The 27689-nt window shown below is 50.9% G+C and overlaps 1 protein-coding gene across 2 annotated transcripts in view; it reads right to left on the bottom strand.

Annotated features, from left to right (window-relative positions):
• Positions 1-374: 374 nt before the first annotated feature.
• The window catches only part of LOC144600174 (TBC1 domain family member 9B-like), a 36702-nt gene continuing 9387 nt past the window's right edge, over positions 375-27689 (bottom strand). Inside the window, exons 5-21 of one of the 2 annotated variants that reach the window (XM_078411658.1) lie at positions 27001-27259; positions 24102-24309; positions 21488-21679; positions 20964-21134; positions 19995-20145; positions 18654-18868; positions 17177-17294; positions 14485-14770; positions 10622-10751; positions 9802-9900; positions 9294-9362; positions 8256-8493; positions 7984-8049; positions 6650-6727; positions 5856-5918; positions 5373-5476; positions 376-4842 (exon numbers count right to left, since the gene is read on the bottom strand). In XM_078411658.1, the coding sequence (XP_078267784.1) occupies positions 4252-4842; positions 5373-5476; positions 5856-5918; positions 6650-6727; positions 7984-8049; positions 8256-8493; positions 9294-9362; positions 9802-9900; positions 10622-10751; positions 14485-14770; positions 17177-17294; positions 18654-18868; positions 19995-20145; positions 20964-21134; positions 21488-21679; positions 24102-24309; positions 27001-27259 (3038 nt within the window). In that variant the 3' untranslated portion in view covers positions 376-4251. Of the gene's footprint in view, positions 4843-5372; positions 5477-5855; positions 5919-6649; positions 6728-7983; positions 8050-8255; positions 8494-9293; positions 9363-9801; positions 9901-10621; positions 10752-14484; positions 14771-17176; positions 17295-18653; positions 18869-19994; positions 20146-20963; positions 21135-21487; positions 21680-24101; positions 24310-27000; positions 27260-27689 lie in introns of both variants that reach the window. The other variant, XM_078411659.1, reaches the window with a different exon arrangement.

Genomic DNA, 27689 nt, shown 5'->3' with positions numbered 1-27689 from the left:
CAGTGTAGGCTAACTAGGGTTGCCAACCTGTATTAGCCGGGACATCCCGTATTTTGGGCTAAATTGGCTTGTCCCATATAGGACCGCCCATGTCCCGTATTGGGCCTGGGGGGGGGAGGGGCCCAGATGCCGCCTAACGGAGGTTGCGAAGCAACCCACCTTCCGGCCCGGGCGGGCGGCATTGGTGGAGGGGGGAAAGGAAGGATGGCGTTTCGGGTCAAGACACTTCAGAAGGGTAGGAAAAAAACCCTGCACATGCTGGTTTAAATCGAAGGAAGACACAAAATACTGGAGTAACTCAGCGGGTCAGACAGCATCTCTGGAGAAAAATGGGTGACGTTTCGGGTCGAGGTCTTCTCCCTTCGGAAGGGTCTCGACCCGAAACGTCACCCATTCCTTCTCTCCCAAGATGTTGCCTGACACACTGAGTTACTCCAGCGTTTTGTGTCTACCTCCAGACACTGTAGGCCAAGGCACCGCCTAATGGAGGTTGTGTAGCAACCCGCCTCCTGGCCCAGTGGACCGCCATTGGTTGAGCGGGAGCAGTGGTCACTGGCTGGGTGAGGTCACGTGGGGCGTGGGCGGTGATGTCACCGTGTCCCATATTTGGGGCCCCACACTAGCTTAATCCGGCCCTGCGTTGCACTAATGACTTTGGCCGTTGTTTTGCATTTTGCACTGTATTGGGTTTATTATTTATTTTGTTTAATACATTATCTACCGAGTATGATGTTTACAAACCTGTAGTGTTGTTGCAAGTAAGAATTTCATTGTCCGTTTTGGTACATATGACAATTAAAGACTTGACGGTCAGTACGGGCTCAGGGGCCGTAGGGCCTGTTTCCCTACTGTAACTTGCAATCGATCAATGGGGTTTAAAAGGAGTTTTAAAGAGAAATTGGATGTTTGTTACTACAGAGTGGTGTATATTGTTATTCCCTTTATCCTGTATCTGTACACTATGGATGGTTCGATTGTAATCATGTACACTTTTCTGCTGACAGGTTAGCACACAACAAAAGTTTTTCACTGTACTTCAGTACAAGCGACAATAAACGAATGTGGAACACGCTGCCAGTAAATGTGGTGGAGTCAGATACTTTAAGAGATATTAAAACAAGTCCAATATGCCACCTTGGCTGGATTGGAGAAGGTGGGCAAAATGGCCTGTTCTTGTGCAACACAGATATGTGACTCCTTTAATGGGGAAAAATGTGTTGGTATTAGGGCGAGGGGCAGGGGAAAGAGGGGGAACGTGAGAATTATTACTTAAAAAAGAGAATGTCCATACCAAGCAACACAAGCAGAACACAAAGTTATAGCACGTTATGTAAGACACCAGTGGCCACACTTGGCCAGGGCGACCCTGCAACGTTGCCAGGGCAACGGGCCTTCATGATCAGGTCAGGAAACTCAGCACCTACTACTGGGATTTGAAAATGGCGCCAAATCCGGTGACTCGTATACTGTCTGTGTACTATTTCAATGCACTTACACTGTATCAAAGTTGTGCTTATGTAGAGTGATGCTTGTACTGAATTGTAAGCGAGAAAGAGTTTCACTGTACCTCGGTACACATGACAATAATGTACCATTCAATGTTCCTTTAATTCATCTACACTAGTGTTTACATCAAAGTGCAAGGTAGTATTTGACAATAATACAAGGCTGGTCCTCGCTCTGCTGTGACGTGTATTCACAAGAGGTCTGATTGTCCTGAGGAGCGAAGGTGCTGAGTGGATGAAGGGTGACTGCACACAATCGGAGACAGGCTCGTCTTCTGAGCCGAGGTCACCAACACCGACCATTAACTACACAGGCACAAGTTGTTCATGTCATAGGAGCAGAACCAGGCCATTCGGCCAATCGAATCTACTCCGCCATTTGATCATGGCTGATCTATTTTCCCCTCTATACCCTTCTCCTGCCTTCTCCCCTAACCTTTGACACCTGTACTACAACCTCCAAATAATCTCTGAACTAGACAGGGGCATTGGATTTGTCTTTTTATACTATTATTGATGTTTGCTTTTATGTGTGTGTATATGTTTGTTTTCATTTATTATCTTGTTTACAGGGTGTTATGTTTACATATGTTGTGCTGCTGGAAGAATTTCATGGTTCAGTCTAGGACATGTGACAATAAAACACTTGACTAATCAAGAACCGTCCATTTCCGCTTTAAAAGTACCCAAGACGGACTCCACAGCCGTCTGTGGCAATGAAATCCACAATTCACCACCCTCTGGCTAAATAAATTCTTTCTCATCTCCTTTCTAAAGGTATTCAAAGTGTGTCTTGGAATGTCTAAGTGTGGGAAGGTGTGTGTGTGAGCATGCATGCGAGTATCTGCATGCGTGTGCATGCGCTAAAGTGTCAAGTGCCAGAGAGACTGAACACAAGCGTAGTACCTCACTGAGACACGCTGACCCAGAGCATTCCCCTGTTCCCGGGCTCCCTTCACTGGGCACTCACACGAGTACCCCTCGCATCTGCCCGTCCATCTCTAACCCATCCCACATCAATGAATCTCGTAAACTAATCCAAGGCTCTGCTCCATGAGTCCAGAGCCTCCCCACCGGCCCCTTGCACTCACTAAACTGTGAACCATCACAGGGGGTAACAATCGTGGCTGGCCTGGGAGGGTTCTGCCCCCCGACCCAAATCTCTATAACCCGAGGACATACAACATGCTTGTCCCAGCAGTACATTCATTCATTCCAATGCTGCACAGTTAATACTGACCCCTTCACTCTCCACGCACTCTTCTGGTCTTTCCTCGTAGAAACAAGGAACTGCAGATGCAAGTTTACAAAAAAGGGGAACAAAATGCAGGAGTAACTCGGCGGGTTAGGCAGCATCTCTGAAGAACGCAGAAAGGTGGAGCACAGAAGGAATCACAGGGGGGAGCAGTGAGAGAGGGTCTCACAGAACTCCCGACGGAGAGAAGAGAACTTCTTCAAAGTCGGCACACCTGGGGGAGACTTCGCAGTGGAGCAGACAAAATGTAGACACAAGGAATTGCAGATGCTACTTTACAGAAAAGGACACAAAGTGCTGGAGTAACTCAGCGGATCAGGCAGCATCTCTGGAGAAAAAGGATGGGTGACGTTTCCGGTCTGAAGAAGGGTCTCGACCCAAAACGTCACCGACCCACGTTCTCCAGAGATGCTGCCTGACCCGCTGATTACTACAGTACTTTTGTGGTCTTTTTCTGGTCTTTCCTTCACTGTGTGTCGGACTGTGGATATTCAACTAACCTGAAACATTTCCTCTTGTTCCAGAGGTGGAATTGCTCAGGGTAATTCAGCCCTGTGTCAAGCGCCTGTTTGCAAACATCTGGCACACAGACCCGTCAGACGCCACAGTTACTGCCGACGGAGCGATATATATAACTGTTCTCAGAAAACACCGTGATGCAGCGGTAGAGTTGCTGCCTTACAGTGTCAGAGAACTGGGTTCAATCCTGACCATGGGTGCTGTCCGCACGGAGTTTGTACGTTCTCCCTGTGACCTGGGGGGCTTTTCTCCGGGATCTCCAGTTTTCACCTACACTCCAAAGACGTACAAGTTTGTAGGTTAATTGGCTTGGTATAATTGTAAATTGTCCCTAGTGTGTAGGATTGGGTTAGTGTACGGGAATCGCTGGGCGGCGCGGACCCGGTGGGCTGAAGGGCCTGTTTCCGCACTGTATCTCTAAACTAAACTAAGACAGCCATACTGGTTAGAGGCAACAGGCAATTTCCAGGATCTACAAATACATCTGTGGCAAGGGGAAGAATATAAATAGATATAAAAATGTTCTCTTCAATTGTGTATAAGGTGTTATGGTAGCGTATTGTCATTAAAATCAGGAACCAGGGCTCCTTGTGTCCTTCTCATCGATGAGATCTCACCAGACAAAGGCCAAGATCAGGTCAATACTCGGTTGAGGACAATCACAAGTGTGTCTTCTGACTTACACCAAAGGTAGACACAAAGTGCTGGAGTAACACAGCGGGTCAGGCAGCACCTCTGGAGAGAAAGGATGGGTGACGTTTCGGGTTTGGACCCTTCCTCAGACGCTTGGCTGGAATCAAGGCGACAAATCCAACGGTCCCGTGGAAATGGGTGAAGAACTCAGTGGGCAAATTCTCGAGGACAATCACTGTCCGTGGTGGGACGGGGCTGTGGTGTGGATTTAATGCTCGAGGACGGTGAAGTTGTTAGGAGGCTCCTCCGGAACGTTGTTGTTGGACGGGCTGGGTTGATTCAGCTGGTGGACGGAGAAAACTCTTGCTCGCTGGACGAACTGACCTGCCGCTCCATCGCCCTCTGACCTTTGCAGGCGACGATTTTCGAGGCTATGTCCACCCGCCTCTCGAAGAAGCTGACCAGAACCGGTTCGGTCAGCACGGAGGCCAGGATCTGCTCAAAGGAGATGGACCACTCGGCTTCGGGTGGGCGCTGGGGAGCGGTGGGAATCCCAGGCAGCTCACAGCTGACCAGCACCGCCTCGTCGGAGAGCTCCTCGCCGGGCAGCGAGCCCGAGCTGACCATGGAGTAGGAGGACATGGAAGTGTCATCCTGCCCCTCCTCCTCCGACACCGGGGTCTTCTCCAAGGCCGGCCCCTCCACCCGATCCTTCAGCGCATCGTTCAGGAGGTCCCCGACCATGTCCAGAGTCCCTCGGCCGCCCGTACACAGAGACGGCCGCTGGGCGGGCCGGGCAAACTGTTTACCAACCTCACCAATCTGCAGCAGCAGTGTGGCAACAGTGGCAATGGCCTGGTACAGCTCGCTCTCATCCGCTGCCTCGCTGAACAGGTTGTACATGGTCTTGCACAGCTCAATAAACTGCTCCTGTGGAGGGGAGCAGGAGGGTTTAGCACATGCTGGGATCCTGAGCAAAACATACACACCTCCTCCCCCCTGTATATGCACAGACCCACACCACCCCAATATATATAGACACACCTCCCCCCATATATACACACACACACCACCCCAGTAATATATACACACACACAGACCCACACCAGCCCAATATATACACACACAGACACACCTCCCCCCATATATACACACACACACCACCCCAGTAATATATACACACACAGACTGACACACCACCCCAATATATATATATCTACACACACAAACTCCTCCCCCAGTACATATATATTATACGCATGTATATACATACACACACTGACAGAAACACACACACAGGCACCCCCCCCCCCTCCAGTGTGTGTATGGAACGAGCTGTATGTACAGGGAAGGTGTGTGTGTGTGTGTGTGTGTGTACATATATGTACAGAGGGAGGAGTGCGTGTAACAGGACATCGACACAACAGCCATTTCCTTCTGGCGACTGATGAGATATTTACCTGGTTCATTTTAGTCAACTCTTTAATGGTCTGCTTGGTTCCCTCTCTCTCGCGTGCCCACACCCTCAGGTGGTATCTGTAGTCCTGTGAATCGCTCTTCTCATCTGCACGGAGAGAAGACTGCTTAGCAATCGTTCCTACTTCTGCTCAGAGGAAGTTCTCCTCTCTCCAACGGGAGAGCCAACCTGAAACATCACCTATCTATGTTCCCCAGAGATGCTGCCTGATCCGTTGATTTACCTACAGCTGACGACCCCTCCAGTTATGGAGCACTTTAGGACAACCAAGGTGGTAGAAAGTTCTCCACAAATGCAAGTCTTTCCTGAACCTCGAGATGGATAATCACACTGAAGCCTAGTTCATCAGAAACCCCCTTGATGGTGAAGACTTCATCCAGTCATACATTCAAGATGCAAATTTATTAATTTACTGACTCCAAACTGTTTGGTGAACGTACGGAGCTGTCTGATAAACCCACAGTACCTGTCTCTGATCTCCCGTCCCCTGCTCCCTCTTGTATCTGTTGTCCACCAGATTCCGCTCCATCTGGAAGAAATCAAGATCACTCCTCAGAACAAACGTACCAAATAAAATTACTCAACTGGACCAATGTGTTCAAATCCCTACAATGCTGAGAACTATATTCTGCACTCTGTATCTTCCCCTTTGCTCTGCCTAATGTACTTGAGTTTGAGTTAATTTCTCTATGTATAGTCATTGAGTCAGACAGCCCAGAAATAGGCCATTCGGCCCAACTTGCCCACACTGACCAAAGTGTCCCATTTACACTAGTCCCACATACCTGCGTTTGGCCCATATCCCTCTAAACTTTTCCTATCCGTGTACTTGTCTAAATGTATTTTAAACGTTGTGATAGTACCTGCCTCAACTACCTCCACCGGCAGCTCGCATGAAAAAGTTACCCCTCGGGTTCTTATTAAATCATTCCTCCCTCACCTTAGAGCCATGAGGGGTTCTTGATTCCCCTACTCTGGGTAAAAGACTGTGCATTTACCCTATCTATGCCCCTCATGATCTCGTACACCTCAGGCTTCTAGGAGAAGAGGAGGGTCGTCAAAAGTGTTTTATTGTCGTTAGTCCCGAAACGGAACAGAAATTCTTACTTACAGCAGCACAACAGATATATAAACATAGTACTCTGTAAAACCCCATTATAATGAACAAAAAAAAAATCCTTTGTATATAAACAAAAACAAAGACAAATAAATGGACAATAGTGGTGGCAACAGTCGGGAGAGTTTGTCTTGCACACCTACCGCAAGGCTTGGCCCTCTGAGTTTCTTCCGTGAAGTACCGAGTGGCTTCCAGCGCCGATTCCTCTTCCGGCCAAATAGCTGTAAAAAAAATAGGTCCATTGTCAGTACAGATGGCAATTAAACACTGGACTCTTGGAGGCTGGGCTCCTAAACAGCGGTTCTCGGCGTGGTTGCAGCTGGCACTGCGGCAACGGAACCAGGAATGATCACCGCATCTCCCAGGGGAATTGCTTGCTTAGGGGTCCTGACTTTGGGAAGCAAGGTGGTGCAGCGGTAGAGTTGCTGCCTTATAGCGAATGCAGCGCCGTTGACTCAGGTTCGAATCTGACTACGGGCGCCGTCTGTATTGAGTATGTACGTTCACCCTGTGACCTGCGTGGGTTTTCTCCGAGATCTTCGGTTTCCTCCCACACTCCAAAGACGTACAGGTATGTAGGTTAATTGACTGGGTAAATGTAAAAATTGTCCCTAGTGTAGGATAGTGTTAATGTGCGGGGATCGCTGGGCGGCGCCGACTCGATGGGCCGAAGGGCCTGTTTCCGCGCTGTATCTCTAAATCTAAAAAAATCTAAATGTTTCTCTCTCTCCGCAGAGGCAGCAAGGTGCAGCGGGTAGAGCCCCTACCCCCTACTTTGAGACACATATTCGATCCTGACCTCAGACACTGTCTGTGTATGTGTGTTGGTAAGGGACGAGTTGGGCCATCTGTGGAAGCAAAGCCCAACTTTCTCTCAATTTTCAGGTGATCATCTTAGAGTTTCAGGTGATCATCACAGAGCCGGACAGCATAGAAACAGGCCCTTCAGCCCAACTTGCCCCATCTACACTAGTCCCACCTGCCCGCGTTTGGTCCCTATCCACGTACCGATCTAAATGTCTCTTAAATGTTGTTATGGTACCTGCCTCAACTATCTCCTCTGGCAGTTCGTTCCATACACCCACCACCATCTGAGTGAAAAAGTTGTCTCTCAGGTTCCTATTAAATTTTTCCCCCCTCATAGACCATAGAGTGCAGAGATAGGCTGACCAAGATGCCCCATCTACACCAGAACCACCTGCCCATGTTTGACTCATATCCCTCTAAATCATTCCTATTCATGTACCTGTCCCAAGTGTCATTTGTAACTATAACAACTTTTAAAAGACATTTGGACAGGTACATGTACAGGCAAGGTTTAGAGGGATATGGACCAAACGCGGGCAGATGGGACCAAGATGGGGTATCTTGGTCAGTGTGGACCATTCCTATCTTGCCAAGGTAAAGGGAGGTGCAAAAGGGAGAGGGAGGTGGGAGGGGCGGAGCAGAGTGGGCGAGGTGGGGTACTAGTTCCTACCTGGCGGCAGGTGTAGTCTGTACAACACCTTCAGCTTGGCGGCCAGGTCCCCGTGGTACATCCCACCTGTGGGAGAGAGAGGGGTCACCGCAGGGCAGTCACATACCCCGCGCTACGGGGAACCAAGACGGGCAAAGGGGTGGGGGGACCGGCGGGAGAGACAATGGGGAAAAGGGAGGGGGGGAGGGAAGGGGAGAGGGAAGATGGAGAGAGGAAAGGGGGGAGGGCAGAGAGGAGAGGGAAGGGGGAGGAGTGGAAGAGAGGGCACGTACTCAGGCCGGTGACGAACTCCTTGAAGCCAATGAGCGAGTCTGTGCCGCAGTTGATCTGGCGGAAGAGGCGTTGTGCCAGGATGGGGGAGTGGGACCCACATGCCCAGGGCTTGAGGGCGGTGAAGAGCTGGCAGAACTGTGCGCTGTCGATGCGGTATTGCTCCAGGTAGGGCAGGCTGAGATCTCGCCGCTCCACCGCGCTGCCTCCGCCCCAGTAACAGCCGCTCATGTGCTGGGCCTGGGGGAGAGAGGCGACCATTACACATGGCACGAGCAGTAAACCATCCTTCTCCCACGACGCCCAGAAACCGCAGCACACGGCCCACCAGGCCGCAGAGCAGCAAACATAACCCCCTTTAGACTTTAGCGATACCGCGCAGAAACAGGGTGTTTGGCCCACCGAGTCCACGCCGACCAGCGATCACCCCTACACTAACACTATCCTACACACGAGGGATAATTCACAATTTTTACCAAAACCAATTAACCTATAAACTTGCATGTCTTTGGGATGTGGGAGGAAACCGGAGCACCTGGAGAAAACCCACGTGGTCAAGGGAAGATCATGCAAAGTCCGTACAGAGAGAACCCGTGGTAGGATTGAACCCGGGTCGCTGGCTTTTCTCCTACCATTCCACCACCAACATTATCCTAAACCAATTCTATGCTAATCACCTACCAAAGGCACCATTAATTAATAACGTCCCAAGAGGGCGGCATGGTGGCCCAGCGGGTAGAGCTGCTGCCTCACGGTGTCAGAGACCCAGGCTCAATCCCGACCTTGGGTGCTGCCTGTGTGGAGGCTGCACGTTCTCCTGTGGGTTTTCTCCAGGTGCTCTGGTTTCCTCCCACATCCCAAAGACATATGGGTTTGGAGTTTAATTGGCCCTCTGTAAATTGTTCCTCGTGTGAGAAGAGTGGATAAAACGTAGGATAACGTAGAAGTGGTGTGAACAGGTGATTGAGGGTCGGTATGGAGTCGTTGGGCTGAAGGGCCTGTTTCCGTGCTGTATCTTTCAATTAATCCACAGCTCTAACCTTGAATAGTACGTAGAGGTCCTCCAGCTCCTCAATGCTGAAGGCCGTGTCCGTCAGAATCGCACGCACCTGGAAATAAAAATCAACATTGCAGTCAGTGAAAGAAGCTTTAAATTGAGGAAAGTTTCGACCCGAAACGTCACGTATCCTTATTCTCCTGAGATGCTTCCCGACCTGCTGAGTTACTCCAGCATTTTGTGTATCTCTATGGTATAAACCAGCTTTTGCAGTTACTTTTTATTACATTGTTTGGGGGGATATGGGCCAAACCCGGGTAGGTGGGAATACAGGTGTCAGAGGTTATGAGGAGAAGGCAGGAGAATGCAGTTAGGATGGAGATAGATCAGCCATGATTGAATGGCGGAGTAGACTTGATGGGCCGAATGGCCTAAATCTACTCCTATTCCTTATGACAGTGTAGATGGTTGGAATGGGTGGGTTGGGCTGAAGGGCCTGCTCCCGTGCTGTACGACTCTCCCGTCCGAGCCCAGTGGTGAGCTTCCCTTACCACGCTCCGCTTGGCCGAATCTTCCAGCGTCTGTATCACCTTCAGTCGCTGCTTGAACCGCATCTGTTCGATGGCCCCCGCCTGGATCACTCCGAATTTCTGCAAGGACAAAGAACAAAGCGGCCTCTGAGGACAGCGATCTCAGCCCACGAACCGTGACCCTATGACCCTTCACCTCCCACCTCACCGACCCACAAGACCAGAGCTGGAAGCCTTCGAGAACGGTGCCTGCCCCTCAAAGGCAGGATTTTAGTTTAGTTAATTGTCCCCTGTACCGAGCGAGGTACAGTGAAACGCATTTTCTTGCTTGCTATATAGTCAGCAGAAAGACCATAAAATAGTGATAGTGATCGACTTCAGGAAGCAAAGCGGTACACACACCTGCGATACATGCATTGAAGGCACCAAAGTAGAGATGGCTGAAAGCTTCAAGTTCCTAGGAGTAAATATCACCAGCAACTTACCCTGGACCAGATATATTGATGGCCAAGAAAGCACACCAATGCCTCTACTTCCTTAGAAGGCTTAAGAAGTTCGGCATGTCCCCAACAACCTTCACCAACAACCTTCTACAGATGCACCGTAGTAAGCATTTTATCGGGATGCATCACAGCTGGGTTTGGGAACAGCTCCATCCAAGACCACAAGAAATTGCAGAGTTGTGAACGTAGCCCAGACCATCACACAAACCAACCTCCCTTCCATTGACTCCATCTACACCATGCTGCCTTGGCAAGACCACCAGTATAATCAAGGACCAGTCACATGCCTGGTCTACTGGTGGACGAGAGAAGGTCTGATGTTCCATGTCACCACTCACCTCGTACGACGCCTTGATCAGTTCAAAGACGTCGACCTGTGATGGAGGGTCATCACCGCTGGTGAGTAAGGCATGGAGGTGCGGGATGGGAGGTGAGGCAGCCTGCCTGTTGCAAATATTGTCCAGGTACCTGCGCAGAACCAACAGTCAACTTATTCCAACAGCAGTCACTGCAAATATAAGACCATAAAACCCTGACATAGGAGCAGAATGAATCCATTCAGCCCATTGGTTCTACTCTGCCATTCAACCGTGGCTGACCTTTGTTTCCCTCTCAAACCCCATTCTCCTGCCTTTTCCCCATAACCTTTGACGCCGTTACTAATCAAGAATCTATCAAGGCTGCCTATTTGGCCAAGATAGAGTGGATGCGGAGAGGATGTTTCCACTAATGGGGGAGTCCAAGATGAGAGGGCACAGCCACAGAATATAAAAGACGTACCTTTAGAATCTGTGGAATTCATTGCCACAGACGGCTGTGGAGGCCATCATAGGGTATTCTAAAGGCCGTGATTGACAGATACTTGACTGGTATGGGTGTTAGGGGTTACAGGCAAAGATAATGGAGCAGAGCAAGATAGATCACTTGACCCTAAAAACCATCGTATGTTGTGGCATCATTTTAGTAGGTAGAAACTTGCAGAAACATTTAAAAGAAAAATAACAAAAATCTATGAATTGATAGATGAGATATATTCTGCATTTTTGTGGTATCACACATACTGTTCCCCCACAACACTGATTACACTACGAGAGGCATAGCGAACGCCGGGTTTTTCCTTATTAAAATGGTGGACATTACGCTCCTTTGCGTACTCCACTTCAGTATATGCGATTTCGACTGAGTGGTTCATCTTGCTCCTCTAGTATCTTTGGTTACAGGGAGAAGGCAGGAGCTTGGATTGAGAGGGCAAGATAGATGGGCCATGGCGGAGTAGACTCAATGGGCCGAACGGCCTACTTCTGCTCCAATGACTTCTCAACTTATGAAACGCGTCAAATTCAACAGTGAATGAACGAGTCACATTCAACAGCCCAACGAACAGTTAACGTATTCCCAACTTCAGGCACCACGAACAGATGCCTGATCACGGAAGAATGGTCTCAACCCGAAACGTCGTCTGTCCATCCCCTCCACAGATGCTGCACGACTCACTGAGTTCCTCCAGCACTTTGTGTTTTGTGCGGGAACAAATGCTTTTGCTTCAGTTCACACTGAGGGGAACAAGGATCAATTCAAAAATTCTAAAAACAACCGCTAAAAGATATTCCAATATATGTAGGTTTAGAGGGTAGTTGTCATGAAAGTTGGAAGAATTTTTTTAAAATTGGGAATAATGTAGGATCAGTGGTTGATGGTCAGACTGGATTTGATCGACTAGAGGGCCTGTTCCAGAGCTGTATCTCTCTACAAGAGTTAAAGTCATAGAGGCAAAGGAAAGAGATCTTACAGCCCAACGTGCCCATCCCAACCAAGTTGGTTGGCATCAAAATGCTGGAATAACTCATGGGGTCAGGCAGCATCTCTGGACTAAAAGGATGGGTGATGTTTCGGGTCAGAATCCTTCTTCAGACATGGTTGGCATACTGGGCTAGTCCCATTTACCTGCATTTGGCCCATATTCCTCTAAACCCTCCCTGTCCATACATCTGTCCAAATGGATAAATGGGTGATAAAGGAGATACAAGGAACTGGAAATGGTCGATTCATGAGCAAAACACAAAGTGCTGGAGGAACTCAGCGGGTCAGGCAGCATCTGTGGAGGGGATGGACAGACTGGGAGTGGGCTTCAGAGGCTGGAACTGATCCCAGCAACATGCTGTCTGGCAATGAGTGCAGGGGGGGGGGGGGGGAATTGAGGCCTGAATGGGGAGTGGACGTGCACAGAGCAGGATCGAGAACCATGGGACATAGGTTTAAGGCGAGAAGGGAAAGATTTAATAGGAACCTGAGGGGCACACTTTTCACAGAGGGTGGTGGGTATATGGAATGAACTGCCAGTGGAGGTAGTTGAGGCAAGTACTACAACAACATTTAAAAGAAACTTGGACAAGTACACGGATCGAAAAGGTTTAGAGGAGCTGTATGTCTCTATAAGAGTCAAAGAAGAGTCAAATGACCAAGGAAAGGCCTTGTCTGGTAGGCCCACTGCTGGCTTGGGAAGGTGTGATCTCGAGGGATACAATGTGGAGAACTGTGGTAAACAACTATGGTGGAGGAAGGGGACAAGGTGAGACGGAAAGAGAATGTAAGTAAAAGTTACTTATAATAGAGAATTCTACATTCATACACTGGCCCCATCCCCGAACTCTACCTCCGCTACATCGACGACTGCATTGGTGCTACCTCTTGCACCCATGCAGAACTCACTGACTTCATACACTTCACCTCCAATTTCCATCCTGCCCTTAAATATACCTGGACTATCTCTGACATCTCCCTCCCGTTTCTGGACCTCACCATCTCCATCACAGGAGACAGACTAGTGACGGACATTTACTATAAACCCACTGACTCGCACAGCTATCTGGACTACACTTCTTCCCACCCGGTCCCCTGCAAAAAGTCTATCCCCTACTCCCAATTCCTCCGTCTACGCCGCATCTGCGCCCGGGATGAGGTGTTTCACACTAGGGCGTCAGAGATGTCCTCGTTCTTCAGCAAACGGGGCTTCCCCTCCTCCATTATAGATGAGGCTCTCACTAGGGTCTCTTCTACATCCCGCAGTTCCGCTCTTGCTCCCCCTCCCCCCACTCGCAACAAGGACAGAATCCCCCTCGTTCTCACCTTCCACCCCACCAGCCAGCGGATCCAACATATCATCCACCAACATTTCCGTCACCTACAACGGGACCCCACCACTGGCCATATCTTCCCATCCCCTCCCCTCTCTGCGTTCCGCAGAGACCGTTCCCTCCGTAACTCCCTGGTCCACTCGTCCCTTCCTACCCAAACCACCCCAACCCCGGGCACTTTCCCCTGCAACCGCACGAGATGCAACACCTGTCCCTTTACCTCCCCCCTCAACTCCATCCGAGGACCCAGTCTTTCCAGGTGAGACAGAGGTTCACCTGCACCTCCTCCAACGTCATCTATTGCATCCGCTGCTCTAGATGTCAACTTATTTACATCGGCGAAACCAAGCGCAGGCTCGGCGATCGCTTCGCTGAACACCTGCGCTCGGTCCGCATTAACAAAACTGATCTCCCGGTGGCCGAGCACTTTAACTCCCCCTCCCATTCCCAGTCTGACCTTTCTGTCATGGGCCTCCTCCAGTGCCATTGTGAGGCCCACCGGAAATTGGAGGAACAGCACCTCATATTTCGCCTGGGCAGTTTGCAGCCCGGTGGTATGAACGTCGACTTCTCCAACTTTAGATAGCTCCTCTGTTCCTCCCATCCCCTCCTCCTTCCCAGATCTCCCTCTTTCTTCCTGTCTCCACCTATATCCTTCCTTTGTCCCGCCCCCCTGACATCAGTCTGAAGAAGGGTCTCGACCCGAAACGTCACCCATTCCTTCTCTCCCGAGATGCTGCCCGACCTGCTGAGTTACTCCAGCATTTTGTGAATAAATCTACATTCATACTGTTAGTTTGTAAGCTGCCCAAGTACAATATGAGGCGCTGTTCTTCCAGTTTGCGTACGGCCTCACACTGACAGTGGAGGAGGTCCAGGACAGAAAGGTCAGTGTGGGAACGGGAAGGGGAGTTACAGTTGTTAGCATCCGGGAGGCCTTGGCGGACTGAATGGTAGGATTTGGATCACGTGCGGAATGGGAATGGGAAGCGGAGTCAGTGGGGGTGAGAGAGCCAATGCCCGATTGGCTGGCTTGGGTTACCATACGGATGTAGACAGCCAATCACCTGCCGAGGATGGTCATGGCTTCTCCCTCGTCGGAGCAGCTGAGCAGCGGGTCCAGGTTGGCATCGAGCACAGCCAGGGACACCTGGAAAATGACCTTGATGCCCTCGTAGAAGAAGCAGTCAACCACCACCACGGCACTGTCGAAGGGCATAACGCTGAGGAAGAGGGTGAGGAACCAGGAGAGGGAGATGGTGCCGATGACTCCCAACTCCTGCATCCACTCGTACAGGAGAGGAAGATGTTCCCTCGTCAGATCTTCAAACACCCCCTGGTCCACCAGGGCACCTGCAACCCAACACCACAGTAACTCAATCTCCAGAAACGGGCACTACTTACAGCAAACCCTCACAATAACCAATCTTAGTTTAGTTTCGTTTAGAGATACAGCACAAAAACAGGCTCTTCGACCCACCGAGTCTGCGACGACCAGCATTCCCCGCACACTGACACCACCGTACACACTTGGGACAATTTACAAGTTTACTGAAGCCAATTAACTTACAAACCTGTACGTTTTTGGAGTGTTGGAGGAAACCGGAGCACCCGGAGAAAACCCACACGGTCATAGGGAGAACGTACAAACTCCACACAGACTGCACCCATAGTCAGGATCGAATCTGGGTCTCTGGCGCTATAAGGCAGCGACTCTACCACTGTGCTGCCCTTCTATATAACGGAGATAGACACAAAATGCTGGAGTAACTCAGCAGGTCAGGCAGTATCTCTGGCGATCTGGATAGGTGACGTTTCAGACTGGATAAGGGTACCAACAGAATCAAAGAGAGAGAGAGGTGCTGGGAACTGCAGATGTTGGTTTACAAAAAAAGACACAAAGTGCTGATTGTGGTATGGTGGGGGAAAATAAATCAGGAAGAGAGGAGGGACAGGACAGAGGCTGGCGAGTGATAGGTGGATACAGGTGAGGTGGGATACGTTAAAATCCTTACTCTATGGAGATGCTGCCTAAACTGCTGAATTACTCCAGGATTTGTGTCTTTTTTCCCCTCTTGAATATAATAGTCAGGAAGCATTCAGGGCCACATTGGAAACTGTACATTTGGAGTACACTTCTGGTCATCCTATTACAGGAAGGATGTGGAGGCTTTGGAGTGGGTGCAGAGGAGGTTTACCAGAATGCTGCCTGGATTAGAGGGTATTAGCTATGAGGCGAGGTTGGACAGACTGGGATTGTTTTCTATGGAACTCCGAGGGGAGACCTGATGGAAGCATTTAAAGATATGAGAGACAGATAGGATAGACATTCAGAACCTTTTTCCCCAGGGTGGAAATGTCAAAGATTAGATGGCAGAGCTCGTGTGGGAAAATAACTGCAGATGTTGGTATCATATCATCATATCATATCTATACAGCCGGAAACAGGCCTATTCGGCCCTCCAAGTCCGTGCCGCCCAGCGATCCCCGTACATTAACACTATCCTACACCCACTAGGGCCAATTTTTACATTTACCCAGCCAATTAACCTACATACCTGTACGTCTTTGGAGTGTGGGAGGAAACCGAAGATCTCGGAGAAAACCCACGCAGGTCACGGGGAGAACGTACAAACTCCTTACAGTGCAGCACCCGTAGTCAGGATCGAACCTGAGTCTCCGGCGCTGCATTCGCTGTAAAGCAGCAACTCTACCGCTGCGCTACCGTGCCGCCCTATAAATTGAAGGTATCACAAAATGCTGGAGTAACTCAGTGAGTCAGGCAGCATCTCAGGAGAGAAGGAACTGGTTACGTTTCGGGTCGAGACCCTTCTTCAGACTGAAGGCAGAGGGCAGAGCTTTATTCATCCTATTCAGTCTTTGAATATTATTATTACATCAGGCAAAGCACAAGTTATCAAAAACAAGATGGCAAAAGGTGGAACAGCGGGTAGAGCAACTGCCTTCCAGTGCTAGAGGCACTGGTTCGATCCTGACCTTGGGTGCTGTCTGTGGAGTTTGTACATTCTCCCTGTGACTGTGTGGGTTTTCTCCGGGCGCACTGGTTCCTCCCACATCCCAAAGACTTGCAGGTTTGTAGGTTAATTGGCCCTCTATAAATTGTCCCACGTGTGTAGAATAGAACTCGTGTAGGAGTGATCGCTGGTCGGCATGGACTCAGTGCGCCGAAGGGCCTGTTTCCACACTATGTCTCTAAACTGCCACCAGCATAATCATGGACGTGTCTCACCCTCTTCTCCCCTCTCCCATCAGGCAAGAGGTGCAGAAGTGTGAAAACGCACACCTCCAGCTTCAGGGACAGTTTCTTTCCAGCTGTTATCAGGCAACTGAACCATCCTATCACCAACTAGAGAGCGGTCCTGACCTCCCATCTACCTCATTGGAGACCCTTGGCCTTTAATCGGACTTTACTGGACTTTATCTGGCATTAAACGCTGTTCCCTTGATCCTGTATCTGTACACTGTGGACGACTTGATTGTAATCATGTATAGTCTTTCTGCTGACTGGATAGCACGCAGCAAAAAAGATTTTCACCGTACCTTGGCACACGTGACTATAAACTAAACTGTTCCCCCTTGATCTAGGACCTGCCTTGCAAGCTCATTGTACTTTGGTACACGTGACAATAAACTGTACTAAGCCAAACTGGACGTGAAGGGCTGAAGAGTTCCTGTGTTGCTCGCCTGAGTTAGCAAGGACTCCCGATGGACGGTGTGCCATGCGACTGTGGGACTCACCGACAACCCGGGTGTTGTAGTAATCGGGCAGCATCCTCTCACACAGCGCGATCAGCAGCCAGAAGGCCTCCTCTTCATTGCAGTAGAGCAGCAGCACCGAGGTCACTATGTTCATGGCCTGGGGGAGGGGGAGAGGTCAGTGCCTGGTCCGACAGAGGAAGCCCCCCACCCTCGTACACAGCATAGATACATACAGTTGGGGGAAGCACACATAGGGTAGACAGTCGGAACCCCCCCCCCAAGAGTGGAAATGTCACAGATTAGAGCAGAGTTGGGAGGGCGGGATGAGGGGGGCTAAGGGGTGGGGGGTGCATGCAGGAGGTGTGGGGGGGGGGGGGAACTGGCATGTAGTGGAAGAAGGGATTGGGGTAGATTCTTGGAGAGAGGAGGGTGTGGGGTGAATGCAGGAGGGAAGGGAGGGGGGATTATGGGGTGGAAGGAGGCAGGGGGATGGCTTGGGGTGGGAACTGCATGCAGGAGGGAGGGTTGATGGGAGCTGGTAGGGTGGGGAGTGAGGGCTGGTGGGGTTGGGAGGAGGGAGCTGTATGGGAGGGTATGGGATGGGAGGAAGGGTGGGAGTAGGGTTCAGTAGGTGGGGTGGGGGTGGGAGGGAGGAGGGGTGGTGGAGTATGGGGTTCAGTAGGTGGGGTGGGGGTGGGGGGGGAGGGTGGGAGTAGGGGGGAGGGTGGGAGTAGGGGTGAGGGTGGGAAGGGAGGACGGGATGGGGGAGTATGCGGTTCAGTAGGTGGGGTGGGTGGGATGGAGTAGGGTGGGAAGGGACGGGTTGGGTGGGTGGGAGGGGTTGTGTGGGGGGGGTTGGGAAGAGTTGGGTGGGGGGGTGGGTGGGAAGGGTTGGGGGGGTGGTGGGTGGGAAGGATTGGGTGGGTGAGGGGTGGGAAGGGTTGGGTGGGTGGGGGGTGGGAAGGGTTGGGTGGGTGGGGGGTGGGAAGGGTTGGGTGGTGGGCACACACTGACCTGGCAGTAACCGATGGTGAGGTTGGGTGGGGGGTGGGAAGGGTTGAGTGGGGGGTGGGAAGGGTTGAGTGGGGGGTGGGAAGGGTTGGGTGGTGGGTGGGAAGGGTTGGTTGGGGATACACACACTGACCTGGCAGTAGCCGATGGTGGGGTTGGGTGGGGGGTGGGAAGGGTTGGGTGGGTGGGGGGTGGGAAGGGTTGGGTGGGTGGGGGGTGGGAAGGGTTGGGTGGTGGGTGGGAAGGGTTGGTTGGGGATACACACACTGACCTGGCAGTAGCCGATGGTGGGGTTGGGTGGGGGGTGGGAAGGGTTGGGTGGGTGGGGGGTGGGAAGGGTTGGGTGGGTGGGGGGTGGGAAGGGTTGGGTGGGTGGGGGGTGGGAAGGGTTGGGTGGGGGGTGGGAAGGGTTGGGTGGGGATACACACACTGACCTGGCAGTAGCCGATGGTGGGGTTGGGTGGGTGGGGGGTGGAAGGGTTGGGTGGGGGACACACACACTGACCTGGCAGTAGCCGATGGTGGGGTTGCGGAATGCGTAGGCAGTCAGTACCCTGCGCAGTGCCGCGATGCCCAGCTCGTTCTGGAAGGCGGGATGCTCGGGCATGGAGCGGTGCAGGTCCCTCTCGATCTCCTCGGTGGCCACACTCTCCTTGCCCATGGACTCCCGCACCAGCCTTGCGTAATACCCGGGGTGCATCTGCATCTCGTTCAGGGCGCCTGCCAGGAGCAAAGGGGTGAGCACGGGGCGGCGCAGCGGGTAGGGCTGATTACATCAGTACTAACAGATCTTTGGGTTTGTTAGTGATGGGTTTGAGGAGAAGGGGATGAGATGTGAATCAAACGTGATCAGAGCGGACGGCAGGACATCTTCAAGAGGCCGATCGAGGTTCTAAGTTTCCGATCGAACCTCCCTTCCCTTCCATTGGCGCTAGTGTCGAGTGAAGAATCCGCTCCATTGTAAAGGGTGTGGCCCATCGACGACGAGGTCAGAAAACATGGTGAACCAATGGATCCATCAACTCCATCTACACTTCATGCTGCCTCGGCAATGCCGCCAGGATAATCAAGGACCAATCTCTCCCGGGTCACCCCCTCTCCCGTCAGGCAAGAGGTACAGAAGTGTGAAAACGCACACCTTCGGATTCAGGGGCAGTTTCTTCCCAGCTGTTATCAAGCAACTGAACCATCCTTTCACAAACTAGAGAGTGGTCCTGACCTCCCATCTACCTCATTGCAGACCCCACATGCACCAAGGTACAGGGAAAAGATTTTGTTGTGTGCTAATCAGTCAGCAGAAAGACAACACATGATCACAATCAAGCCGAGGCAGCGTGAAGTGTAGATGGAGTTGGTGGAAGGGGGGTTGGTTTGTGTGATGGTGTGGGAACGTCCATAATTATCTAGTCCTCGGTACACATGACAATAAACTGAACGATAACGCTTGGGCAGCTTACAATATTGATTTCTCTAATTTCAAATAAACAATGTATTGCCTCTCTCTCCGTCCCTCCCCCACCCTAGTCATCCTGCTAGTTTCACTGTTCGGATCCCTTCGTTATCACCTCTTCCACAGCAAACAATGGACCGTTGTGGGCTCCACCTTTCCTTGGTTATCAGTGCCAGCTCTGATTTGTTCTATACCTTTTTATACCTCTAGTTTCCCTCTCCCCTGACTCTCTGTCTGAAGAAGGCTCTCGACCTGAAACATCACCTATTCCTTTTCTCCTGAGATGTTGCCTGACCCGCTGAGTTACTCCAGCACTGTGTGTCTACTTTACACTGTGATCATGGTGTTGGTGCCAGGTGGTGAAGGGGCAGTTGGCTTGTAGCCAACCTGACTTACCTGAGAACAGTAGCCAGAGCTCCCCCCTCAGTGACTCGGGCAGACCCTTGAGCACGAGCTCTCTTGTCCGGGCCGTGCGGTACATGCACACCCCACGGCCAAACTCAAAGAAGTGAATGTTCCACGATTCCTCCTTCATCTTCTCTTTGGCCTGCACGGACAAACGGAGAGTCAGTCGCTAATGCCGAGGCTCTTGATCAGTAAAGGCAGGAGCATAGGGTTGAGAGGGAAAGGTAGGCTGCGGGTGCTGTCTGTGGAGTTTGTACTGTTCTCTCTGGGTATGGGGAGAAGGCAGGAACGGGGTACTGATTGAGAATGATCAGCCATGATCACATTGGTGCTGGCTCGAAGGGCTACTCCTGCACCTATTGTTTATTGTCTATTGACCACGTGGGTTTCCTCCGTGCTCCGGTATCCTCCCGCATCCCCAAAACGTGCAGGTTTGTAGGCTAATTGGCTTCTGTAAATTGTTCCTAGTGTGTAGTATAGAACTAGTGTGAATGGGTGATCGCTGGTCGGCATGAACTCAATGGGCTGAAGGGCCTGTTTCCATGTTGCATCTCTAAATTGAACTGAACTAAACTAAACTCAGCCTCCTACGCTCCATAAAGTCCCAGTCTACCCAGTAACTCAAGCTCGCAAGTCCTGGTAGACTTTAGATACAGTGTGGAAACAGGTTCTTTGACTCACCGAGTCCACGCCGACTTGCGATCACCCGTTTACACGAGCACTATCCTACAATTTTTCCCGAAGCCAATTAACCTATAAACTTGCACGTCTTGGGAGTGTGGGTGGAAACCGGAGCACCTGGAGAAAACCCACGCGGTCACGGGGAAAACATACAAACTTTGTACAAACAGCACCCTTAGTCAGGATCGGACCCAGGTGCTGTGAGGCAACAACTCTACCGCTGTGCCGCCGTGCCAACTTGGTAACAAACTGGCAGCAGAACGTTCCGGAACTGCGTACCATCTTGGGGGTGAGCTCCTCGGGGGAGTCCCTGCGGAAGATGCAGATCAAGGGTTGGGTGGCGGTGGGCGTGATCTCCTCGCTAAAGAGGATCCGGCCGCTGTCAGTGGCAGAGTCTGGGCTCGGCGTCAGAGAGCATGGGGAGGGGGGCAGCTCCGTCCCGGGGGAAACCTGTAGACAGGACACACACAGGACAGTCAAAACCTCGGCTAAATAACCCATTCTCCTCCCCACTCCCTTTAACCCCACCCCCTCGTTCACCGCCCCCTTCCTATTGCCCTCCCATCCGCGTTCCCCCCCCTCCCCACCAACCCACTCCCTGCTCCCACCTTTCCCCCCACCACCCCCCCCCCCCGGTCCCTCCCTTCTCCGTCCCCGCTCTCTCCAGCCCACCACTCCCCTCCCTGCCTCCTCCTCTCCTTCCCTCGCGCCCATTACCTCCCTCCCCACAAACTCCACACAGACTCGACTCATCCGAGGTCAGGATCGAACCTGTGCCGGCCGCTGAAGGGATGACTAGGTACCTGGACGGTGGGGCTGAGGGGCCTCCGGGCCGGTTTTCGGGACGGGGTGCACTGCAGAAAGTCGGAGATTCTTTGCACCAGGAAGTCCCTGTCCTTCAGGTTGGCGAAGAGGAAGGTCATCTTGTTTTTGGTGCTGATGGAGAGAGGGCTGGGGAGGACACTGGAGCTGTCTGCCTTCTCCACGATGCTCACCTGAAGCGCACACAACACCCAACATCAACATCCACCAGCATAATAAAGGACCAGTCTCACCCCGGTCACTCCCTCTTCTCTCCTCTCACATCACACAAGAGGTACAGAAGTGTGAAAACGCACATTTCCTGATTCAGGGACAGTTTCTTCCCAGCTACTATCAGGGCAACTGAACCAACACCTACTGATATGTTTAAATTATAATGTTTTATTCTTAATTGTTTACTGCATGTCGTGTTGTTACTTGTGAGCAAAGCACCGAGGCAAATTCCTTGTATGTATACATACTTGGCTAATAAAATGTATGCAATTCAAACTAGATGGCAGTTCTGACCTCCCATCTAGAAGGTTCCCGACCCGAAACGCCACCTATTCCTTTTCTCCAGAGATGCTGCCTGACCCGCTGAGTTCCTCTCGCATTTCAGTCCATCTCCCATCTACCTCATTGGAGACCCTCAGACTACCTCTAATCGGACTTTACTGGACTTTATAATGCACTAAATGCTGTACCCTTTATCCTGCACACTGTGGACAGCTTGATTATAATCATGTATGTACAGTCTTTTCGTTGACTGGTTAGCACGCAACAAAAAAGATTTCCGCTGTACATGTGATAATAATCTACACTAAACTAAGTCCTGACCTCCCATCGACCTCATCGGAGCCCTCGGGCTATCTTTAATCAGACTTTACTGGACGTTATCTTGCACTAAACGTTATTCCCTTTATCCTGTATCTGTACACTGTGGACGGCTAGATTGCAGTCATGTATAGTCTTCCCTCTGACTGCATAGCACGCAACAAAAAAAACGTTTCACTGCACCTCAGTGCATGTGACAATAAACGAAACTAAACTATCAGGAGAAAGCCCACAGCTGCACATTCCAGGTCACGCTGATCTCTGCAATCACAAGGAAAGCTCGTCAACGTCTCTACATCCCGTGAAGACTGAGGAGATTCGATAAGTCGATGGACTTTGCTGGTGTACAGTAGAGAGCACACTGACTGGTGGCATCATGGCCTGGTTCAGCAACTCGAACGCCCAGGAACGAAGGAGCTAACACAGAGTGGTGGACACTGCCCAATCCATCATGGGCACTGACCTCCCCGCCATCGAAGGGATCTACAGGAGGCGCTGCCTCAAAAAGGCAGCCAGCATCATCAGAGACCCACGCCACCCTGCTACAATTGGGAAGAAGGTGGATCAGGTGCAGGCAGAGGAGACTAGTTTATCTTAGCATCGTGTTTAGCACGGACATTATGGGCCAAAAGAGCTGTTCCTGTGCTGTACTACATTCTAATAAGGCGAACCTTTGTCTCTGTGTGATCCATATCCCTCCATTCCCTTCAATTCTTACCATCCCAAAGGGAGGAATAAGGACATTCCTTAAATGTTGCAAATCCTTTGGTTAAATTCTGGGAACCGGTTACAAATGCCTAAGGTGCCAGTAATTGGAAGGGTGATTTTTTTAGTCTTACTGAACTTACCAGGAAGCACCATTGACAAAACTCTGGTTCTATATCAAGAGATCTTCCTTTCAAGACAGGGAAAGTTTTCTTTTACACAGAGGGTGGTGGACTGCCCTGCCAGCAGTGGAGGTGGAGGCAGATACGGTATGGATCACGTGGCGGGATATGGATCACGTGCAGGCAGAGGAGATTAAAAGACTTTAAAGATTAAAAGAGGGTCCTGACCCGAAACGTCACCTATCCATGTTCTCCAGAGATGCTGCCCGACCCGCTGAGTTACTCCAGCACTGTGTCTCCTTTTGGAGGATGTACACCTACAGGCTTACTTGCTCCAACTTTGCTCATTATATCTTCAAAGAACTCTAACACATTTGCCATATCGGAGTCACCTTTCACAAAACCATGTTTTGTGTTTTTTTTTAAAAGACGCTTAGACAGGTACATCAGCTAGAGAGTGGTCCTGACCTCCCATCTATCTCATTGGAGACCTTTGAACTGTCTTTAATTGAACTTTATTGAACTTCAATGCTTTATCTTTGCACTAAACGTTGTACCTTTTAACCATGCACTGTGTACGGATGGATTGTAACCATGTTTAGTCTTTTCTTTGACTGGTTAGCTCGCAAATTAAAGCTTTTCACTGCACCTCGGAACACGTGGCAATAAGAAACCAATCGAAACCACAAGGATAGGAAATGTTTAGAAGACTATGGGCCAAACACAGGCAAGTGGGACTAGTGAAAAAGCTTTTCACTGTACCTCGGTACATGTGGCAATAAACCAAAATAAAAATAAACTGGATGGTGGCATCTTGGTCAGCATGGGCGGGGCAGCCCGTTTCTGTGCTATATATATATATATATTTAAACTAAATATAGTTTAATTTGGCATGGTGTTGGGCAGGGAGTGCGGGCCGAAGGGCCTGCTGCTGTTGCCGTGGTGATCGTCCTACCTCTCTCAGAGGGATGATCAGGTTGCAGCTCTCCTCCTCCTTGCTGGCGAAGCAGATGTAGTTGTTGGAGACAAACATCTGCCCAGGGATGTGCGTCTTATTGAAGGGCGTCCACAGCGTGCACTCGGTGTGACCGTCCAGCCTCTCGTCCCGCGGCAGCTGGAAGGTGGAGCGGTAACGTTCGCTCTTCGCCCGAGCATCCAGGTCCCTATGGCAACAACACATACTTGGTTTAGACCAGGCTTTCTTGTACGGCTACAAACAATGATGGGATTTCAAATTCAGACTATAGACTTTAGAGATATAGCGTGGAAACAGGCCCTTCAGCCCACCGAGTCCGCGTCGACCAGCAGTCACCCCACACACTAGCACCATCCTACACACTAGGGACAATTAAAAGCCAATTACCCTACCAACCATGTCTTTGGGATGTGGGCGGAAACCGGAGCATCCGCAGGGAACCCATGCGGTCACAGAGAGAACGTGCAAACTCCACACAGACAGCACTCGAGGTCAGGATTCTGCCACGGTCTGTGTCTGTCGTTCGGTGGACACCAAAGATCCAGACGTTTCCCAACCAGGAACAGGAGGGGAATTCTGAACCACTGAGACCTGGTGACCACCAGAAATCAGAGAGTTGTGGACGCAGCCCAGACCATCACACAAACCAATCTCCCTTCCATTGACTCCATCTACACTTCATGCTGCCTCGACAAGGACACCAGCATAATCAAGACCAGTCTCACCCCAGTCACTCTCTCATCTCCCCTCTCCCATCAGGCAAGAGGTACAGAAGTGTGAAAACGCACACCTCCAGATTCAGGGACAGTTTCTTCCCAGCTGCGATCTGAACCATCCTTTTTACCAACTGGAGAGCAGTCCTGACCTCCCATCTACATCATTGGAGACCCTCGTGCTATCTGTAATCGGACTTTATGGGACTTTACCTTACACTAAATAATATACCCTTCATCATGTAAAAATGTACACTGTAGACAGCTCGATTGTAATCATGTAGTCTTTCTGCTGACTGGTTAGTACGCAACAAGGTTTTCACAGTACACGTGACAATAAACTAAACTAGACAAGGAACTGCAGATGATGGAATCTAGCCTAGAACACAAAGTGCTGGAGTAATTCAGTGGGTCAGGCAGCATCTTTGGAGAACAAGGAAGGGTGACGTTTTGGATCGGGATTCTTCTCGTCTGAAGAAGGGACCCGACCTGAAATGTCACCTATTCCTTCTCTCCAGAGATACTGCCTGACCCGCTAAGTTACTCCAGCACTTTGCCTTTTTTTGACCAGTGTCTTTTTTTGTAATCCTGCACCTGCAGTTCCTTGTGCTCCTTGTGATCACAGACCATCTGCTGGAGCTTGTGACTGGCGATATTTCCTACCCAGTGACTCACTATCCAAAGCACTTCACTAACCAGGCGGCATCATGGAAGGATCTGGAATGAATCAGCTTCCTTCCCCTTTCCCTTCTGAAGCACCCGAGAGAGCAGCAGCGGTCACACCCTCTCTCCCAAACACCATCCACGAGAGCCTCAACACCGATACGTCCCACAAGTCGATAAGCTGGTGGGAACCATGGTGGGAGAGTGTAGGAGCAGAGGGCACAGCCTCAGAATAAAAGGACACGCCTTTAGAAAGATAAGGAGGAATTTCTTTAGCCAGAGGATGGAGAATCTGTGGAATTCATTGTCACAGACAGCTGCGGAGGCCAAGTCATTGGGTATTTTAAAAGCGGAGGTTGACAGGTTCTTGATTAGGTCGGGCGTCAGGGGTTATGGGAAGAAGGCAGGAAAATGGGGCTGAGGGGGGAAAGATGATCAGCCATGATTGAATGGCAGAGTAGACTCGATGGCCGAATGGCCTAATTCTGTTCCTATGACTTATGAACCTATGACCCCCAACACACTTCAAGACTGTCTGAAGAAGGCTCTCCCGAAAAGTCACCTATTTCTTTTTCTCCAAAGATGCTGCCTGACCCGTCGAGATACTCCAGCTTTTTGTGTCGATCTTCAATGTAAACCAGCATCTGCAGTTCCTTCCTACAGACGGAACCATTAATGCCGTCAGGGTCATAGAAACATAGAAAATAGGTGCTGGTGTAGGCCATTCGGCCCTTCGAGCCTGCACCGCCATTCAATATGATCATGGCTGATCATCCAGCTCAGTAGCCTGTACCTGCCTTCTCTCCATACCCCCTGATCCCTTTAGCAAAAAGGGCCACATCTAACTCCCTCTTAAATATAGCCAATGAACTGGCCTCAACTACCTTCTGTGGCAGAGAATTCCACAGACTCACCACTCTCTGTGTGAAGAAATGTTTTCTCATCTCGGTCCTAAAAGACTTCCCCCTTATCCTTAAGCTGTGACCCCTGGTTCTGGACTCCCCCAACATCGGGAACAATCTTCCCGCATCTAGCCTCTCCAACCCCTTAAGAATTTTATATGTTTCTATAAGATCCCCCCTCAGTCTTCTAAATTCCAGCGAGTACAAGCCCAGTCTATCTAGTCTTTCCTCATATGCAAGTCCCGCCATCCCAGGGATCAATCTGGTGAACCTTCTCTGTACTCCCTTTAAGGCAAGAACGTCTTTCCTCAGGTTAGGAGACCAAAACTGCACACAATACTCCAGGTGCGGTCTCACCAAGGCCCTGTACAACTGCAGCAGAACCTCCCTGCTCCTAAACTCAAATCCTCTTGCTATGAATGCCAACATACCATTCGCTTTCTTCACTGCCTGCTGCACCTGCATGCTTGCTTTCAATGACTGGTGCACCATGACACCCAGGTCACGTTGCATCTCCCCTTCTCCCAATCGGTCACCATTCAGGTAATACTCTGCTTTCCTGTTCTTGCCGGTCAGGGTGAGGGAAGGGAAACAACGTACCGTTTGAGTGCCGACGTGTGCTTCATGGCGTTGGTGGCTTTAGGCAGATCCTTGTCCTTGGAGAACCCCTGGTTGTCTAACAGTTGGCGCATGGCGATGTTGGCCAATTGCTCCATCAGTTTGAAGGTCTCGCCCACGTTAAGGAACATGGAGAGGTAGTGCTCCTGGTCCCTGGTGCTGACCTTGATGCACTCTGGGAGGAGCAGCGTGGCATTCTTCTCCAGTTGGGTCACGTCCACCCATCCCACCACCAACCTCACTGAAACCACAGCAAGCTCCATCAAACCCCAGCATCTGCACACCCCCTCCCTCCCTCCTCCATCTCCCTCCCTCTACTTCTCCACCACCCCCTCCCTTCTCTGCCCTGTCCCTCTCTCCTCCACCACCATCTCCCTCCTCTGCCCTCTCCCTCGCTCCCTCCCACCACCCCCACCCCCCCTCCCCCACTACTATCCTCCCTCCTCCACCCCCTCACTCCCCCACCGCCATCCTCCCTCCCTCCTCCAGCTTTTCCCACCATTCTCCACCCCCCCACCCTTCTTCCTCTACCCCCTACATTTCTCCTCCACCCTCTCACACAATGGGCAACCAGGGGACGTTCCACCCACAGTGATGCAGCGGTAGAGTTGCAGCCAGTGCCAGAGACCCGGGTTCGATCCTGACGACGGATGCTTTTTGGCCCGCCGAAT

The sequence above is a fragment of the Rhinoraja longicauda genome, chromosome 14, assembly GCF_053455715.1.
Source record: "Rhinoraja longicauda isolate Sanriku21f chromosome 14, sRhiLon1.1, whole genome shotgun sequence".
Classification (NCBI taxonomy): Eukaryota; Metazoa; Chordata; class Chondrichthyes; order Rajiformes; family Arhynchobatidae; genus Rhinoraja; species Rhinoraja longicauda.
The sequence above is the reverse complement of the archived record's forward strand: the minus strand, read 5'-3'. Positions and strand labels throughout refer to the sequence as shown.